General features: G+C 42.1%; 1 protein-coding gene and 1 long non-coding RNA gene across 4 annotated transcripts in view; one reads left to right on the top strand and one right to left on the bottom strand.

Moving 5' to 3' along the window:
• Window positions 1–546: 546 nt before the first annotated feature.
• On the bottom strand, window positions 547–3,826 carry LOC143137439 (uncharacterized). The gene is made up of 2 exons (XR_012989959.1): window positions 3,343–3,826; window positions 547–1,661 (listed from the first exon to the last, which is right to left on the bottom strand). It is a non-coding gene; the product is annotated as an uncharacterized LOC143137439 (long non-coding RNA).
• A 7,408-nt stretch (window positions 3,827–11,234) lies between these two features.
• gdpd3a (glycerophosphodiester phosphodiesterase domain containing 3a) overlaps window positions 11,235–20,000 on the top strand; it is a 51,476-nt gene continuing 42,710 nt past the window's right edge. The window contains exons 1-4 of one of the 3 annotated variants that reach the window (XM_076297634.1): window positions 11,235–11,435; window positions 12,063–12,173; window positions 12,943–13,091; window positions 19,541–19,583. In XM_076297634.1, the coding sequence (XP_076153749.1) occupies window positions 12,953–13,091; window positions 19,541–19,583 (182 nt within the window). In that variant the 5' untranslated portion in view covers window positions 11,235–11,435; window positions 12,063–12,173; window positions 12,943–12,952. Of the gene's footprint in view, window positions 11,436–11,852; window positions 12,174–12,942; window positions 13,092–19,540; window positions 19,584–20,000 lie in introns of those variants that run through there. The other 2 variants (XM_076297632.1, XM_076297633.1) reach the window with 2 other exon arrangements.

The raw sequence follows: 20,000 nt of genomic DNA, 5'->3' as shown, positions 1-20,000 counted from the left end.
AGGTCATTTGGTAATGTTGCCGTTTGGTGGTGTAAATAACGTGGCCATAACGTGGCCCTATGGTCATTTGGTAACGTTGCCATTTGGTGACTTGAGCAACGTGGCCATAACGTGGCCCTATGGTAATTTGGTAACGTTGCCATTTGGTGGTGTAAATAACGTGGCCGCAACGTGGCGCTTTGGTCATTTGGTAACGTTTCCATTTGGTGACTTGAGCAACGTGGCCCTACGGTCATTTGGTAACATTGCCATTTGGTGGTGTAAATAACGTGGCCGCAACGTGGCGCTATGGTCATTTGGTAACGTTGCCATTTGGTGACTTGAGCAACGTGGCCATAACGTGGCCCTATGGTCATTTGGCAACGTTGCCATTTAGTGGTCTAAATAACGTGGCCGCAACGTGGCGCTATGGTCATTTGGTAACGTTGCCATTTGGTGACTTGAGCAACGTGGCCATAACGTGGCCCTATGGTCATTTAGCAATGTTGCCGTTTCCCAACACCAATTGTTAGCTGAGGTTATATCAAATGCAATAATAATCAGAGATATTATTTATTTATTTATTTTTTAAGTCAAACTATCTTCAAGCCAGAAAAATTGACCACTGGTTTGTACTGTTTATTTACTACCTGATGACTCATCCCCACAAAAATAATGCTAAACTGAGATTAATGTTTACCATCCAGAACTACAATTTTCTAATTTCCACAAACTGAAAAATAGCAATCAAATATATTCAGATACTGAATTGATGAATCGTTTATTTTAAATGCATGTAGGGAACACATTAATAAATCACACTGACAATTCTTTCTATTAACATTTGAAGTAAAATTCATGTGTTTCATGAATTCAAGTGATGTGTACAAACAAACCACGTTGCAGGGTAGGCATTGGTCAACCAGGAGAGAGCATAAAGACCTTGGAGAGGCTGAGGTGGAGAGTAGCTAAACCACTGACTGCTAATCAGAATCCAATCCAAACTATGCTTTATATTAAGTTATAAGAAAATACCAGCAGTGCACATGACCCACAGGATAAGACTGATAACTGACAATCAACCTAAGTTTAATTTTAGTATTCAGTTACCAAGGCTGAAAAAAGGTTAAGCAATTTGAAATTGTGTGAGTAGGAGTGTTGGGTAATGATATAATCACAGGTGTTTTGTTTGGCTGTAACCTCGAGGTTCTGAGGCCGAGTGGCGAAGGTAACAACCCTGCGATCACAAATGCTGTGTTGATTCAATACATTAATTCTGCCGCCGACTAATTAACCTTAAAACACCAGATTATTCTATTGACCTGGGATATTCCCACTTTTGGGAATAGCTGTCTCCTGTCCAATAAGAAAACAAATAATTCCATAGAACCCAAATGTTGTATGAAATCATAGCATGAGAAAATAATTCTACATTACAACACCAGCTTAATTATAATTCAATTATTATTGTATTCACCAAATTATTTGATCAGCAAGTAGGCTAAGTGGTGCCAATCCAACATCAGTTCATATGTCAATTAAGTGTTGCAAGTTTTCTATCAAGCTGAAGTTGTCCTTAAGCCGTAGAGATGCTGGTTCTGCTGTCGCAACTGAGTCAGGGTTATCAATGTTGCCTCCGGTTGTCTCCAAAATGGTGGATCGATCCCTCTTCAGTTCGGTCCCTGGAAAAGAAAAAAAAGGTAAGAATGTCTTAATACTTTCTGTTCACACACTCACAGTTTAATAAAATATCAAGAAAAATGAAAAAGTGTGCATAGACAGCTATACAAGAACAATTGTGTCTAGCTAGCTGAGTTTGACTGCTCCAAAGTCCTTTTAGGCAAGTCCCTCCACTCGGCAGTCATATTGCAACGCTTTTTGGGTACTCATCGGGCATCCTATTCGGCAGAAATACGCATGCACAAGGCTTCACGACACCAGTGTGCTCCAGTGGCGAGTTCACAACACATGATTGGCATGATGTCTGCACAACACAGCACATAATTGGCTCAATGTAGTCACATCACACCACATGATTGGCTCAATGTATACACATGTCGACATTTTGGCGAAGAAGGGGTGGGATATGTGTAGACAACGCCATTGGCGTTACAAACTAACCCCATGCATTTCTATGGAGGATTTTTTGAGTGCTGTCTCCTCATTTGAAAGTCTCTGACTGATCTTGTTTTTATGCCTGTAACTCTACTCTACACCAGATGTGAGGAGTACCACCATGCTGCCCTCTGCAGCCTGTGCATTGGCAATGAGGAGACCAAACATTGTTAATACAAGCTTGCCTTTTAGATGTAACATTAGGTTGAGTCAATTGTCTATGCTTACCTAAATCTTATTTTGCTTTGACATTTTTATGTGCATGCACAAACAAAGTCGATGGAGAAGGGGTGAAGGTGTAACCCACCTAAGCATTGGTTACTAAACCCAAAATTAGTTGCCAATGTTAAATAAATAGGTACATAAATTGAATAAATAACAAAATAATTAACAATCCAGAAGGACATACGATTTTCTAGTCAACGGGAAATGCTTTTATTTTGACAAGCGTGTTGCTTGGATACCAGAATTCGTTTATTTTACGTTCTACTCGATAACGTTACACTTGAATAGACTTTGAATCAAAACCTTTTACTCCTTGACACCTTTCTATCGTGAATCATTTTTAATACCTCTTAAGTCGTTTTACTATTTCTACTTTGTCCTTAATCTTCCCTCATTGTTTTCACGTCTTTATCCACTTCTTTTGAACGCCGGTGAGTAATTTATCTGCTAGCAAAGATTGTTAAGGCTAGCGAGTGATTAGCATCGCGTAGCAGCAATTGCATTAGAATGGGGCTAGCATGTAGCATGCTAGGATAACTTTGAGCTAATTGAATGATATAAAAAACCAATCGGAGATTTACGTTTACTGTACTGCTTTGTTACTGTACTTTACTGTACTGTAATGTTAGTGTTTTAATATTAATATGATATGTGAATGTTATTGAATATGACAAGTGTAATTAGTAGATGGTGTGCTATGATTTTATATGAAATATATGCAGTAACGGACTCCCCAGAGAAGACGTTAGTTTGGCATGTTTTAAGACACGAGCTAGTAGCCTGTGTGTGTGAGATGAAAGTGGAACCCTTTCTCTCATGGTTGGTGACCGAAAACGTTGGCTATGTTGTGCCTCTCTTAATTGAAATGTTGTTTTCTGTAGACCACACTACTAAATTTGGAGGCAGCAACCTGAAGGGGAAGGAGAAGCTGCCACTACTCGGAACCCGGAGTATGCAGCACAATAAAACGTAAGTAAAACTTCGGGACAGTCTGCACAAATTCAAAAAAAGTGCAGCTCTTACCTGAAAGCTAAAGGTTTTCTTCTTTGCTTGCAGGCCCGGCAGCAGCAGTAGGAGGAGGAGGAGCAGCAGCAGCAGCAGCACATCAAGTCATCGGCAGGAACTCCCAAATTAAATGAATTTAAATAAATGGTGTAATCAAATGTGAAATGTCGCTCTGTTCTTCCTAAACCAAGTGAGTGGGCAAATGAGGACTGCATCTGCAGATCCGCCCAGAGCTGTTTTTTTAACATCCTGACAACATTCTGGCGACCTCCAACATGGGTTTCAATGTTGCTATAAAGTTGCGGTTACGTGGCCATTAAGTTGCAGGAAGGTTGCCTGCATGTCGCCTATATGTCGCGGTAATGTTGTCAAATAACGTGGCGGCAACATCAAGGCGTCTTTCACTTTTCCGGTTGCCGCCACGTTGGAAATTAACGTGGCGGCAACGTAAACATTGGTTGGAAAATCACGTTGCGGCCACGTGATGGCCACGTTAGTGTGTTTGCTGGGTTATAGTAGCAGATGCAGAGGCAAATGTTATTTAAATAAACTCCTTAAAACTCCTGGTGCACTTACAAACTTTCTAATGCTTCGTTATTGGACTAAAGGTCATAGTTGTACTACTGTAGAAGTTTCGTACCATTCGGGGCATTATTAGTGGGGTAATTTACGAGATAAAAGTTGGTTCTATTACGACTGCAGAACGTCATTAGTTTCCAGTGTTGGGCAAGTTACTTCAAAATCGTAATGTACTATGCATTACTTATTACTGTCATTTCAAAGTAATTTGTTACATTATAATATTACTGTCTCTGAATTGTAAGGCATTACACTACTATTGCATTACTTTTAAGTTACTTTCACCAAAATATCTAGAAATATGGATTTGCCATTCTAAATGCAGTTTATTACATTACATTACATTACATTACATTACATTACATTTGGCTGACGCATTTTTAGCCAAAGCGACTAACAACATGGTAAACAGTTTAAGTTTAGAGCAATTCTCAACAATATTAGGACAATTTAAAAAAACATTAGAGTACAGTAAGAATAAGTGCATCAGTGAGTGCTGTTTTTAACAGTTACGTGTCAGTTTAAGACGGCTGGTGAGTGCTAGGATCAGCAAGACTTGTTGTAAGTGTTGCTATGAGAGGAGATGTTCTCTAAAGAGCTGGGTCTTCAGGAGTTTTTTGAAAATGGAGAGGGATGTCCCTGCCCTAGTAGGAGCTGGCAGTGTGTTCCACCAGCGAGGAACAACAGATGAGAAAAGTTTGGATTGGCCTGAGCGTACCGGAGGTAGAGCTAGACGTCGTTCGTCTGAGGAGCGCAGCGGTCTGGAGGTAGCGTATGTCTGTATGAAGGCATTCAAGTAGGTGGGAGCAGAACATTGCTCCCAATGCAGCTCATTGCTCTTCCAATGGAGGGAGATGTGGTATAGCATAATGACTGAGCTAGGCTTAAGGCTAACAACATACAGTAAGAATGCAATAGGCGCAGTGCTCATAATGCAAAACAAGGAACAATCATAGTCAGAATTTTGTTCAAAACCGACAAAAGGTCAAAGTCTGGTAAATTGTGATATAAATACTGTAACTTTAAGGCCTAGGCCTGCTCAATAGAGAGCCTATTGTAAATCAAAGCTTAATAAAGACATGTCAAGATGGTGGCCTACTGGCCATTTCGGTGCCCTAAGTGAGTGGCTTTGAGTGAGTGACATTTAAATGGTAACTCAAACACCTAAAGTAAAATAAAAGGCCTATTATACAGGCCATTAATGTGTGTTTTTAAAACATTAATTTCTGAAGAAATGCTGTTTTACTTATAAATGGTGCACGGTCACTTTAAGAGCATTGATCTTTACGTTGTCATAATGCCCTTTTGCCAGCTCTTGTTTACAAGCCTTGTTTGTTGAGTTACATTGATAGCACAATATTAACAATAATATGCACAATGTTAAGTTGTTTTAAGCAGCCTTCATTGCTTTGGAAAGTATGCAATGACATGTTGCTTCACATTTCGTTTTGCAAATAAAAGTGAATTATGAGCCTGGTATCCACCTAGCTATCTGAATGGATTTTTTTGTCGACTTGGCATATCATGTGCTTCATGTAGCCTAAATGCTTGGGAAACGAATTATTGAAGACCCACCAATTCCATTCTACTAGTACTACGTGGTGGAGATTGAGAGAACCCAAAAAGTATCAAACTTCCATGTACCATGGTGTTAATGCATTCTGACATTGTAAACGTTATTGATGAAGAGTGAAATGCAGTTTGCAGTAAAGCTACTATTCATTGGTTACATTTGGGTGCCCCCTCTGTCCTTTGGTGCCCTACGCAAAGTGCGTGATGCGCGTGGTGGGAGCGGTGGCACTGCCAGGCTACACAATCTTTTTCTGCATGTCTATCCCTTTATTCTCTTTAATTCAAGTTCACAGATCAAAGCTGACATGCACTAGAAGAACATAGTTTGTGTTTTATCAAGAATAAAAAAGATTAGCGTGGCACCACTTTAGATGTTTCATTAAATGACTTGTGCTATTTCGCGAGGCATAGTGAGATCTTTCGGTTTCGCACACAAAGTGCACTAACTATTATGTTCTCATATCCTTGTCTCTGAGAAGCTAAAAATAATGAGCGTAGACTTATGTCCATCCCGCAAATAGAGTCCGACTTTGAGTCTGCTGCAGCCACAGTCATCTTCAACCAGTAACAGGAGATACGTTCTACTATTTTGCGCGGATTTTTTCTCGTCTGTTGTTCTTGCGGTGGTGTTTGCGAATATGTATCAAAACAAAACAAGGGCTTAATTTTGGGTTAAAATGCATTGTAACGCACGTTACTGAAGTTTGTACCGAGTAAATATTACCCAATTTTTTTTTTGTAATCCCTTACATTACCTCGTTACCGCAAACAGCAATATATTACAATAATTACATTACTTTTGTAACGCATTACTCCCAACACTGTTAGTTTCTGCCAGTGCTACTCGACCAGGGTTCGACCAAGGGAAAAAAGGTTCTGGGAGGGTGTTTGGCTCGGGGGCATGGTGCAAAGGACCCTAGGGTGAAATTACTCTGAACCATCGCTTTAAGACTCGCCATAGAGAATGAATGGGGGAAATTACGGAGGTCATAGTTTGACGATGTCGTACTCCCGTGCGGGCCAGATGCTATATACCATGGACATGTTTTGGGGGGCCACCCAAAATGAGTCGGCGGGCCGTAGTTTGGGGACCACTGATCTAGGGGTTCTGTATAAAACACACACACTAGCGCATGGCTCACTCCGGGCAATTCCAGGCCTGATGGCCAACTCAGGAGCTTCTTATCCACACCTTCAGGTGTAGACAAGTATGCTGGTTCTGCCCAGGAACCACCCAGAGGCTGCTGCACTGTCACTGCCGGACGAGTAGAGGGTGCTGAGGGGCATAACAGATCCATTCAGAATTGTATTTTTTGAACAGATATAGATATAGCCAGTGGCCTAATGCTGCCATACATACGCGATTGGGTGTCGTAGTCTTTCAGTAGTCTGATCGGCAGAATTCAGCATGTAGGCCCTGGGCAGGATGATGTCCATGTAGTGCACTAAGCAGGGTGATGTCCATGTAGTGCACTAAGCACTAAGCAGGATGATGTCCATGTAGTGCACTAAGCACTAAGCAGGATGATGTCCATGTAGTGCACTAAGCAGGATGATGTCCATGTAGTGCACTAAGCAGGGTGATGTCCATGTAGTGCACTAAGCACTAAGCAGGGTGATGTCCATGTAGTGCACTAAGCAGGATGATGTCCATGTAGTGCACTAAGCACTAAGCAGGATGATGTCCATGTAGTGCACTAAGCACTAAGCAGGATTATGTCCATGTAGTGCACTAAGCAGGATGATGTCCATGTAGTGCACTAAGCAGGATGATGTCCATGTAGTGCACTAAGCACTAAGCAGGATGATGTCCATGTAGTGCACTAAGCAGGATGATGTCCATGTAGTGCACTAAGCAGGGTTATGTCCATGTAGTGCACTAAGCAGGATGATGTCCATGTAGTGCACTAAGCAGGGTGATGTCCATGTAGTGCACTAAGCAGGGTTATGTCCATGTAGTGCACTAAGCAGGATGATGTCCATGTAGTGCACTAAGCAGGATGATGTCCATGTAGTGCACTAAGCACTAAGCAGGATGATGTCCATGTAGTGCACTAAGCAGGATGATGTCCATGTAGTGCACTAAGCACTAAGCAGGATGATGTCCATGTAGTGCACTAAGCACTAAGCAGGGTGATGTCCATGTAGTGCACTAAGCAGGATGATGTCCATGTAGTGCACTAAGCACTAAGCAGGATGATGTCCATGTAGTGCACTAAGCACTAAGCAGGATTATGTCCATGTAGTGCACTAAGCACTAAGCAGGGTGATGTCCATGTAGTGCACTAAGCAGGATGATGTCCATGTAGTGCACTAAGCACTAAGCAGGGTGATGTCCATGTAGTGCACTAAGCAGGGTTATGTCCATGTAGTGCACTAAACACTAAGCAGGATGATGTCCATGTAGTGCACTGAGCAGGATGATGTCCATGTAGTGCACTAAGCAGGATTATGTCCATGTAGTGCACTAAGCAGGATGATGTCCATGTAGTGCACTAAGCAGGATGATGTCCATGTAGTGCACTAAGCACTAAGCAGGATGATGTCCATGTAGTGCACTAAGCAGGATGATGTCCATATAGTGCACTAAGTAGGGTGATGTCCATATAGTGCACTAAGCAGGATGAATGGTAACTATAACAACCATAGTAGGACGACGGTTGAGCCTGGAGGCAGACTTCGCAACAATGGAATCAACTGTAAACAAGCTCAGGTGCGCCTGCAGGAATTAATGCTATGGTACGCACACCCATCACCCCCCCCCCTGCAAAAAAAAAAAAAAAAAAAACACTCGTGAACAATATTTGTCCGTTTTAGGTCCGTGCATTGGTCAGCAAAAAAGTAGCCTACATAGCATAACAACATCCACATGCAATAATACAACGACAATGTCTACAATGACCTATTAGGCTAAAGTTACGTTTAGTTTTGTTCTAGCGTAACGTGACGTCTGGCTTTAGTGCAGTCTAACGTTCTGACAAGCACACCAATTGCCTACCTTGTTCTTGTCCATCTGGAATAACTCCTAGCTTTGCTGCCTCCATCCTTTCTGTTTTCGTTGTTTAAACTTGTGATATCCATGATGAGTATTGAGTTAGTAAATTAGCTCAACATTGTGTGCTGATAACCATATATAGATAGTCGAGTAAAAGAAAACAAGTAGCCTATTGCGTGTCTGCGTGCGTATTCTCTTTCCTGCTCAAACAAAATGTGTGCACGTTAATTTTGATAACGTGTTCACTAACTTTACGTAATAGAAAATGGCAAATAGCCTGATGGCATGCAGCTAATAGGATACTGTGCATAGTTGGGAAAGTATGGTAGGCCAATTTGGTGTGAATACACACACACACAAGGGAAATGTTCTGTTGTTGAGTAGCTTGATGGTACGCACAGTGCGTACGGACGTACACCTGCAGGCGCGCCTGAACAAGCTAACTGTCCATGCTATTGCTGTTATAGGGCCAACAAAGTAAGTATATTGTGAGCTCTAGGACGGTGTTATTAGTAAGTATACTGCATTGTGAGCTCTAGGACGGTGTTATTAGTAAGTATACTGCAGAGGGTGCACTTGAGTCACATGACTTGGACTGGAGTCAGACTCAAGTCAAGATTTTGATGACTTCAGACTCAACTTGACAAAATTAGAAATGACTTGCAACTCGTCTAGGACTCCCATGCTAATGACTGGAGACTCCACTCAGACTTTGCCCCTTTGACTTGTAACGACCTACTGCATGCTGGGTAAAATGATTTGTAGGCCTATCTCACGCACACTCTGTCTCTCTCACCCTCTCTCTCTCTCTCACTTACTCACTCTCACTCACATACACACATCTCACTCTCTCTCTCTCACACACACACACCAGAATGCAAACTTGTCTCAGCTAGTGTTGGAATTTTTCCTGAGGGCTAATGAGAGAAAGTGTGTGTATCTGTGTGTGTGTGTGTGTTCTGGTGAGTGTGAGAGACTGTTAGAGTGTGAGTGTGTGTGTGTGAGACAGTGTCTGTGTGGGTGTGTATGCATGTGAGTGTGTTTAGTGTGTGTGTATGTGTATGCAGGTGATTGTGTTTGGTGTGTGTGTCTGTGTCAGCTTGTGTGTGTGTGTGTGTGTGTGTCAGCTTGTGTGTGTGTGTGTGTGTGTGTGTCAGCTTGTGTGTGTGTGTGTGTATACATGCAAGTGTGTGAGCATGCTTGCGTGCATGCGTGTGTGTGTGTGTGTTTCAGCTTGTGTGTGTGTGTGTGTGTGTATACATGCGAGTGTCTTTGCTGTGTGTGTGTGCGTGTGTGTGTGTATGTGTCAGCTTGTTATAGCCACACATTTGTATAGTTTGTTCTAATTCTCTCTCTTCTCACAATCAGTACCTCTCAGCAATTCTATAGAAACACAACAATACAGGGGATGTGCTGACACCTGTGAGTGTGTGTGTGTGTGTGTGTGTGTGTGTGTGTGCGTGTGTGTGTTGTGTGTGTGTGTGTGTGTGTGTTTATGTAGAAATGTTTACATTCCTTTCCGGGTGACCATCCTTTGTTAAATAGAATTCTCAGCAGGATTGAAAACACACCTCGCCCCTGTTCTCTCACTCTCTCCCTCCCTCTCTCTTTCTCTCTCTCTCTCCTTCTCTCCCTCCCTCTCCCTCTCTCTCTCTCTCCCTCTCTCCCTCCCTCTCCCTCTCTCTCTCTCTCTTTCTCTCCCTCCCTCTCTCTCTCTCTCTCTCCCTCCTCAGATGTAAACCTCTGAATCCTCCATGTCATTGTTATCTTAAGTGTTTCAGTGCTTTAAACACAAGTCTGTAAATGCTAAAGACTTTGGAACTATCATGTTCACTTCACACACTTCATACACACACACACCCTCACACACCCTTACACACACCCTTACACACACTTGCACGTACACACCTGACCTTTCAAACACAGAAAGCCTGTGTGTAAGAGAACAATAACTGATCAGTTAGTCGTATAGCTGCAGTCAGAGCAAGTGTTGCATTAACCAAGAATACATGCAGTGTGTGTGTGTGTGTGTGTGTGTGTGTGTGTGTGTGTGTGTGTGTGTGTGTGTGTGTGTGTGTGTGTGTGTGTGTCTGTGTGTGTGTGTACATGTGTGTGTGTGTGTGTGTGTGTGTGTGTGTACATGCAGTGTGTGTGTGTGTCTGTGTGTGTGTGTGTGTGTGTGTGTACATGCAGTGTGTGTGTGTGTGTCTGTGTGTGTGTGTGTGTGTGTGTGTGTGTCTGTGTGTGTGTGTGTGTGTGTGTGTGTACATGTGTGTGTGTGTGTGTGTGTGTGTGTACATGCCGTGTGTGTGTGTGTCTGTGTGTGTGTGTGTGTGTGTGTGTGTGTGTGTGTGTGTGTGTGTGTGTGTGTGTGTGTGTGTACATGTGTGTGTACATGCAAGCAGTCATGCCTGAGGCTCTTTGTTGAAGTGTGTGTGTGTGTGTGTGTGTGTGTGCATATGTGACAGACAAACACACACACACACACACACACAAATCAGGAGCCTCTGGGAACCTGCTCCTCCAGTTCATACACTTGAGACGGAGACTTCCATGACCACATTCCACTCTGCACACACACACACACATTATACACACACACACACGCACACAAACACACACACACACACACAGACACACACACACATACACACACACATGGGAGGGAGCATGTGAAAGGTGTTGCAGAAGGGAACTCTGCCAGAGGGAACGGCTGAGAGAAACAAGATAAGACCAGTCAAAGAGAGAGAGAGAGAGGGAGAGTGAGAGAGAGAGACAGATAAAGATATAAAGAAAGAGATAGAGACTGACTGAATGGCAATAGTGGCTGTCTTGGTGCTGTAATCTGATTGGCTACCAGCAGAGGCGAACAGGTGGATGTGTGTGTGACTGAAAGACTTCACACACTACGCTACACACACTACGACGCTACTGAAATCTCCCTACCCACCGCGCCAGGACACAGGTGTGTGTGTGTGTGAAAGAGAGAGAGACAGTGTGTTATGTGTATTTCTGTGGAGTTGTATAATTGTGTGTGTTTTTGTAGAGGTGTGTGTGTGTTTTTGTAGAGGTGTGTGTGTGTGTGTTTTTGAAGAGGTGTGTGTGTGTGTGTGTGTTTTTGTAGAGGTGTGTGTGTGTGTGTGTTTTTGTAGAGGTGTGTGTGTGTGTGTGTGTTTTTGTAGAGGTGTGTGTGTGTGTGAAAGAGAGAGAGACATTATCTTTATGTGTGTGTTTTTGTAAAGGTGTGTGTGTGTACAGTTTTGATGTACAGATGTACAGTTTTGTAGCTCTTTCTGTTTTGCTCAGCCAACATTCCTTTCTCTGTGTGTGTGTGTGTGGTCATTTCATTGTGTATATGTCTGTGTATGTAGTAGTAGTTTTTTGTGTTTGTGTGTGTGTGCGTGTGCGCATGTGTTCATGCATATGTGCATGTGTGTGTGTGTGTCTGTGTGTGTTTTTTTCTGTGTGTGTGTGTGTTTCTGTGGGTTTGTTTGAAATGGGTAAAGTTGCTGCCTTTTAAGATATCTAACTGGGGAGCAAGGCAGCAAGTGCGGTTCGAAACCGAAAAAAACAAATTCTGCTGCCTTTTAAGATATCTTAGAATTCCCAAATAACGGTCATTTTTGGAGGCAGCGTCGATGCACACTTCATGCTCCCTCCTACCCATAATCCCTTGCGGCAACGTCTGAAACAGCTGTGAAAGGTAAACAAACATGGCGGATGACATCGGTAATGGCTGCTGAATCTGTTTAAAATGTCATTTGTGTGACCTTATTTTGCTTAGATTTGTAGATTACAAATTAGAAATAAACAATTTACTATCTGATTATGCCATTGTTGTAACCATTAATAGCGTCTGGTCTGATATATCTGCCGGCCGTAAAACTAATTTATACCGTTAACCTGCTAGCTTACGTAAGCTAATTTAGTTTTAAGTCCGGCCTTTGCTAACGTCATACCGTAGTGTTAACGAAAGATTCTAGAGTGCTACGCTCATTTTTAAAAGATGCATTTAATCCAAAGTCATGTCTAGTGAGACAGCTCTCTATGTAGGGAGGGAGGCAGTAGGCAGCTGTCTTCTGTTTCGAACACACCCTGTGTGTGTGTGTATGTGTGTGTGTGTTTCTTTCTGTGTGTGTGTGTGTGTGTGTGTGTGTGTGTGTGTGTGTGTGTTTGGTTGTTGGTTGAGTGTGTGTGTGTCAAGTCAAGTCACATTTTTTTATATATCACACTTAAACGCAATTGACCAAGGTGCTCACAGAAATAAAGTAAAAACAGAAATAAAAAACAAAAATAAAAATACAAAAAAAATACAAAAAATAATAGTAATGATAAAACAGATTATGATTGTAGATAAAGAAGATACTAAAACTACTACTACTGTAGGCCTAGAGCAAAATGTACAGTAAAGTTAAACATACAAGATGAATAGAAATAAGACCAATGTGTGTGTGTGTGTGTGTGTGTTCCAGAGCCCTCTCCATGGCCAGTTGGCTGTACTTCCTGGTCCCAGCGTTGGGCGGCTACAGCATGGCGTCTTACTTCCTGCTCAAGAATCCACACATCCTCCACCGCAGGAAACACAAGGCCTTTACCTGCACACACATCTCACACCGCGGGGGTAACCATCTGTGTGTGTGTGTGTGTTTATGATGTCCTGTGTGTGTGTGCGTTTATGATGTCCTGTGTGTGTGTGTGTGTGTGTGTGTGTGTGTGTTCGTGTGTGTGTGCGTGCGTGTGCGTGTGTGTATTTATGATGTCCTGTGTGTGTGTGCGTTTATGATGTCCTGTGTGTGTGTGGGTGTCCGTTTACAGACCTTGCTAGCCTTTACAGAGCAGCGTGTGTGTGTAGAAATAATACAGTCCCTCCAGGAAATCGCAACAATTAATGCAAATTCAGCAAATCCCCACAAATTCTGGGCAACCTCGCAATTTTGTCAAAACACCGCAACTTTTTCGCAAATTTGACCAATCATCGTAGTTTCCCCCTTGAAGTTTCACCTACCACCACAGTCCCTCATGCAGAATATTGAGCCAGATGCCACACTTAAGGCTCTGGTATGGTCGTGCGTCACATTTGCGCGTGTCCAAGACGTGGGTCATTTTTGCCGTGGATGTGAAGCATACTCCAATTTCTGCTGTCCTGAATGCGCATTAAATCGTTAAGGTTAGCGCCTGCGCACTACGGATTAACTGTGATACTCTGCCCCACCAACTGGGGGCGGTACGTCGAGCCTGAAAGTAGGACACAACCACCAAAGAAGCCTGAAACGCCTGAAGAAAAGAAGAACGTGGGATGTGCGAGCACTGAACGCAGGAACGAAGGAAGAGCTGATGAAGGAAAAAGCACCACGAGTACGTTCGCCTGTCTGCTGGGAAGTTTGATAAGCTGGCCCATCGCATCGCTCCATTTATCATCCACCAGAACACACACAGCACACCTGTTGGTATAGCTGAGAGACTAGCTTAGCCTACTTGCTAGCTACTTAGCCTATAGCTAAGTGACTCGGTGCTGCAAGGGCAGCAATACTGGTGCGATACAAAGTAAAGACATTTTTCTAAACACAGCATGGTAAGAAAGAGTTGTGCGTACAGATGTCCTCAATTAAACTTGTATTGAGTCTTCACACCTGCCTCATACCAAAAAGTATGAACCAAAAACCTGTAAATATGACGTGTCAATGAAAGTTTTGAAGTAACTATTTGTGTTCATGTATAATGTCACTGTGATAATGGGTGTATTTAGAGCAAGAGGTAGCCTAGGTTTTTCCTTCAATTATTATTATGATAATGCATCCGGTGTTGACAGGCGAGTTTCGAGATTTGAGTTCAGCATTGTTCAGTAGGCTAGGTGATAATGATTGCACCTGGGAGAGGTAGGCTACATTCCCTTTATTATTATAATCACTATGATAACGCATTATATACGGAACAGGCGAGAATGCATCTCGATCAGCAAGTACTGGGTTTCGCCTGAGCTTTGTAGATAGATACCTTTAATTGGCTCTGGGTTTCGCGATTTGATTTCAGCATACGCTCATTTTTAAAATATGCATTTAATCCGAAGTCATGTCAGCTCTCTATGCAGGGAGTAGGGCTGTCACTTTTTATTCGAACATGACGTGAAATATCCGTAGTCGAACTATAAATAAACTTCGGTTTTTAGTGCTGTGTAGCGCATTTCCCGGTGTTGACAGGCGAGTTTCGAGATTTGAGTTCAGCATTGTTCAGGAGTAGGCTAGGTGATAATGATTGCACCTGGGAGAGGTAGGCTACATTCCTTATTATAATCACTATTGATAACACATTATATACGGAACAGGCGAGAATGCATCTCGATCAGCAAGTGTTACTGGGTTCGCCTGAGCGTTGTAGATAGATACCTTTAATTGGCTCTGGGTTTCGCGATTTGATTTCAGCATAGGCCTACGCTCATTTTTAAAAGATGCATTTAATCCGAAGTCATGTCAGCTCTCTATGCAGGGAGTAGGGCTGTCACTTTTTATTCGAACATGACGTGACGTGAAATATCCGTAGTCGAACTATAACTAAACTATTCGGTTTTTAGTGCTGTGTAGCGCATTTCTACAGTCTATGATTAGTTTTATTGTATTGTTTGCCATCTCATTCAGTGCTATATGATCCAGGGCTCATGACCAAATCAAGCCAATATAATAGCCAGTAGCCACAATGAGCCCATGCAGCCAACCTGTTTCGACAATCAAAGGTGACGCACAGAACGGCCAGCAGACAGATAATTACGCCCCCAACTCGTCTAAAATGTGGTGTCTTGAAATACTTTGGGTTCTACACCATAGATGGTAAAGTGACCGTTAAATATAATGTTAAAGAATGTATCTGTGGATTGTGGCTTTACATCGGTCGAAGTTGACTCCATGTCGTGGTGTCTCACGTAACTCAAAGCCAGGCAAGCTGAGGACAGGCACTCTGTTCCATCGTCGTTATGGTAACCAAACAAGTCTTCTTCTGTCTAGGTTTGTATCTACGTTTAAGTGTTGTTCTTCTATGTGGTCCACCTACTGGAGGGGAGTGTTTACAGCAGTTCCGTTTCACACATGCGCAGTCTACGCGTCACTTTGACGCGCGGTCTTAAATTTCGGTCGACTCAAAGACGCGACGCATGCTGTAAAAATGACGCAATTCTCGTCACGCACTCACCAGTGCCGCGTGCGCGGGATGCAGACGCGGGACCGTACCATAGGCTTTAGCCTACTTCTGCAGACACCAAAGACTGCCCTATAATGTGTTCGTTCCTCTGCAGTTTTGATGACAATAATTAGAAGGCTAACGTTAATGATCTGCTTACTTGCATCTCTCAACCTGGTGTTGCTAACCTACCTAGGCAATGAAAGTAAGTTAATTAAGGCCTACTTGGTTTACTGACATTTGAGTAGGCTATGCAACCCATTGGCAAACGTTTACCTGGAGATGTCCTTTTAGCTTATGTCATATTTGCTAGCTTGTGGGCTTAGTTTGAGTAGTGCTACCAAAATCATAGAAATTAATAAAATTGCAAGACATTTACCTTTTCTATGATCCAAGAATGATTTCATATTTTTTAACATTTATTTTAACTAATGACATAGAAGACATTACCCGGTTGCATCCACATATCATAATGCACTATGCAAAAAGTGATTTACACTCGTAGCCGAACACAGTGAGATGCAAGCCTTCTCAAAATGTAATTATGTAATTTTGAAGGAGGCTGCTTGCGAGACCGTATGGAATAGTAATTCTTAAACCATGCTTTACTAAAACCTAGCATAGCCTTCACGCATTTGCACTCGTCTATTATTTGAACTCATTGGCAAAGTGAAACTAACTTCACCAAGGAGTCAGTCAACGACAAGACAGTTATATGCAGTTACTTTCACTATTGACTGACAATGGGTTACCATCGAAAACATAGGCTGGAAAAGGCAACACTTACCCTAATGTTGCTCAAATGACTGAATAAAACAACATTTATCCTGCAGAGGAGTTGCTTATATCTTGTGACAGTGCGTCTTCAGCTGTGCTCCATACGTGTCTCTCGCCTCTCCCCTAATCACTTTTAACCGTCATTACCAATTTGCGAATGATGGTGAATAACTACTCATCATGAGATGTACAGTATTTCGTAATATCTTTATTCTAATTATGTTTCCCATTGTAATTGTGCAATTTGTAATGTTTTGCATGGACGTGCGCTGGTGTGCGTCCATGACTGATAGAAGGATGGTGCGTGCACCTGCCAATATGACTGTTGACAATGCGCTCTTAAAATAACATATAAACAACTCGCCATAGACTTCTGACCAGGTGCACAATAGCGATTTTTAGACAATGTGCAAGGCCCCTCCCTAGGTTGTTAATTGCCACAACCCTGAGCGCACGTTTAAAAAATAAACGTGCAAAATACAGAATTAAACTTTGCGCGGGTAGAAAACGAGTTTTACGCCATGCGCCAGAGTGCAAAATACAGCCCTAAAGAGAAGTGTAGGGTACAACCGGGACGATTGAAACGTGGGATGAATGAAACATTCTGGTTTTCTCCGAGTGCAACGATGATAGACAGACATCATTTGGACAAAACATAGAGCATATTAACCTCCGTTGCTCAGCCAAATGCCTTCCTGTTACGTCCTGTTATCACGGAATTACAGGAGATAAACGATTTTTGATGGTCACAAGTTTAGTTCATTAGCGGTTTATTTTTTTTGATTATTAAAGAGTGTTTTTCATTTAAAGGTTTAACTTCATGCTTATTCAGTAGAGCATTTAGTGCTCTCCCCAATCCCAGACGTTCACATTGCATGTTTGTTTGTAATGGATGCAAAACAGTCTATAATGCTAAATGTCTATGACGGGACGATTGAAACACCAGGCAGTAAACCCCATTTATTCTAAGTCAATGCACACATATCTGGGTTTATACTATATTTTATGCAGGTGAGACATGGAAAAGCAGTTTTAGAAAGATGCAAATATATTTGGGGCTATCAGGTAGGGGGTCGAGTTTTGCCAGGTTAACCTATGGAGACTGATGGCCTGTGGGTCATGAAGGCCACTTATTTGGATGTGTGGTGGCTTTAACCACGTAAAAACAGAGTGAAATAACATTTTGCACTATAGCATTATTAACATTATATAATTCGAAACATGCATTATTCTAGCTATATTAATGGCATAGTGCATGCTATTTACATAACCGCGAGATACGCGCTTCACCATGACGGCAATGACTTGTTAACAGACATGAACCAAGACATATAGCCCAGCAGCAATCTATCTAAAATAACACATACTTGAAGTACCATTCATGATATGTTGTCAAATACTGAAGTTGTGGGAAGTTTACATAATTTAAGCTGTAGGATGTTTCATTCGTCCCCCATGTTGTTTTATTTGTCCCAGCCAGGAGGGACGAATGAAACAAAATGCACGTTCGACTTCTCCTTAATTAACTCTTGTTAATTAAAACAGTTTTGTTCAGAGCTGTAAATGCAACTGTATTTGACAGAGGACAGATGTAGGTTGCTAGTGACAAAATATTAACTTTCAGTGTTTTACGATGTCTTTGAAAATTACGTTTAATTAAAAAGTGTTTCATTCGTCCCGGTTCTTCCTTAGTCAAATAGTTTAAATCAATATGAAATTACTAGATACTTACTTGGCTATTAGTAATTATGCAGGTCACAGACTATGAATTATTAAAAAGATATGAACTTAATATGAATTATAAAATATATGAATGTAGCCTATTGAAACATATGACGTGATGCCTTCTCTTTAGGGGACTGTCTTTTTTGGACAGTTCTACGAAAGGTTATACTGCTTTGTGAATTACCCCAGTCAAAGCATTTACTCAAATAAAGTAGGCCTACTTTGATTTTCTGTAACTATTTACCTTTACTTATCCTTTTTAATAAGCATCAAGATGATCAGTGTGATTTTGGTCTTAATTGCCCTCAATTTAAAAAAACAACTTTTGCAATTTTCACTTCCTCCCGCAATGTCTCCGCAAGAAACAGCTAAAAACACCAACTTCCATTGCAATTTTTTAGAAAAGTTGTCGCGTAATCAGGCATTTTAGGTCGCAACAATCTCAAAAAATCCTTGCGAAATCCTGGAGGGACTGATAATACCAGGATGATGGGTAGGGGTGAGTGTGTGTGTGTTTGTGTGTGTGTGTGTGTGTGTGTATACATACCTTGCTAGCCTTTACAGAGCAGTATTTGTGTGTGTGTGTGTGTGTGTGTGTGTGTGTCTGTTTGTGTTGCAGAGGTGAATGTGTGTGTGTGTGTGTGTTTGTGTTGCAGAGGTGAATGTGTGTGTGTGTGTGTGTTGCAGAGGTGAGTGTGTGTAGATAGATACATAGATATATACTTTATTGATCCCTAAGGGGAAATTTAAGAATGTGTGTGTGTGTGTGTGTGTGTGTTTGTGTTGCAGAGGTGAATGTGTGTCTGTGTGTGTGTGGTGGGGGGGGGGGGGGTGTTTGTGTATTTGGTATCTGGACGTATGGGCACATACACACACACACACACACACACACACACACACACATACACACACACACACACACCCGTTTTGGCCACAATCTTACATACGGTTCCTTTAAGCTTTGATTTACAATATAGTAGGCTCTCTATTGATTTTAAAGGAATTATCCGGAGTAAAATGCACTTTAGATCAATTTACGGATGATTGGGAGTACATACATTGAGTTGACATCCAAATCATGTCATTCGGATGTGTTTTAAGAAAGTTCGATGTTACTGTTTTTAGTCAAAACTCGTTAGCGTGAAAGTGAGAAGGGCATATTATTTCGCCGCTACAAAACGCTATTTTTATACCTCTTCTACAGTTCCAAACAACATTACACTTACGTGGTAGTGAGTAGAGGGTCCCTAAAGCCAAACCAAAGTATCCCGAGGTCTTTATGTGGTCGGATAGAGAGTCCAGAATGAATTTCTCAAGAATCCACAGGTGTGTGTGTGTGTGTGGAGAGCAGGACACACACACCTGGTCTCATGCACTTCAGTTTTCTGTTTTTCTCTGCAGGATGTGGAGAGAGAATAGAGAGCACAATGGAGTGTGTTACACAGGGAGGTACACACACACACACACACACACACACACACACACACACACACACACACACACACACACACACACACACACACACTACACACACATACACATACTACACACACTACACACACACACACACACACACACACTACACACACACACACACACTACACACACTACACACACACACACACACACACTACACACACATACACATACTACACACACTACACACACACCACACACACACTACACACACACACACACTACACACACACACCCACTACACACACACACACATCACTCACACACACTACACACACACACACACACACACACACACACACACACACACACACACACAACACACACACTCACACTACACACATACACACTACACACACTACACACACACACTACACACACACAC

Source organism: Alosa pseudoharengus, unplaced genomic scaffold (genome assembly GCF_046254945.1).
Source record: "Alosa pseudoharengus isolate Yale_2024_CS ecotype anadromous, Long Island Sound unplaced genomic scaffold, YU_APseudo_1.1 YU_APseudo_1.1_scf_21, whole genome shotgun sequence".
In the NCBI taxonomy this organism is placed as follows: domain Eukaryota; kingdom Metazoa; phylum Chordata; class Actinopteri; order Clupeiformes; family Clupeidae; genus Alosa; species Alosa pseudoharengus.
The sequence above is the reverse complement of the archived record's forward strand: the minus strand, read 5'-3'. Positions and strand labels throughout refer to the sequence as shown.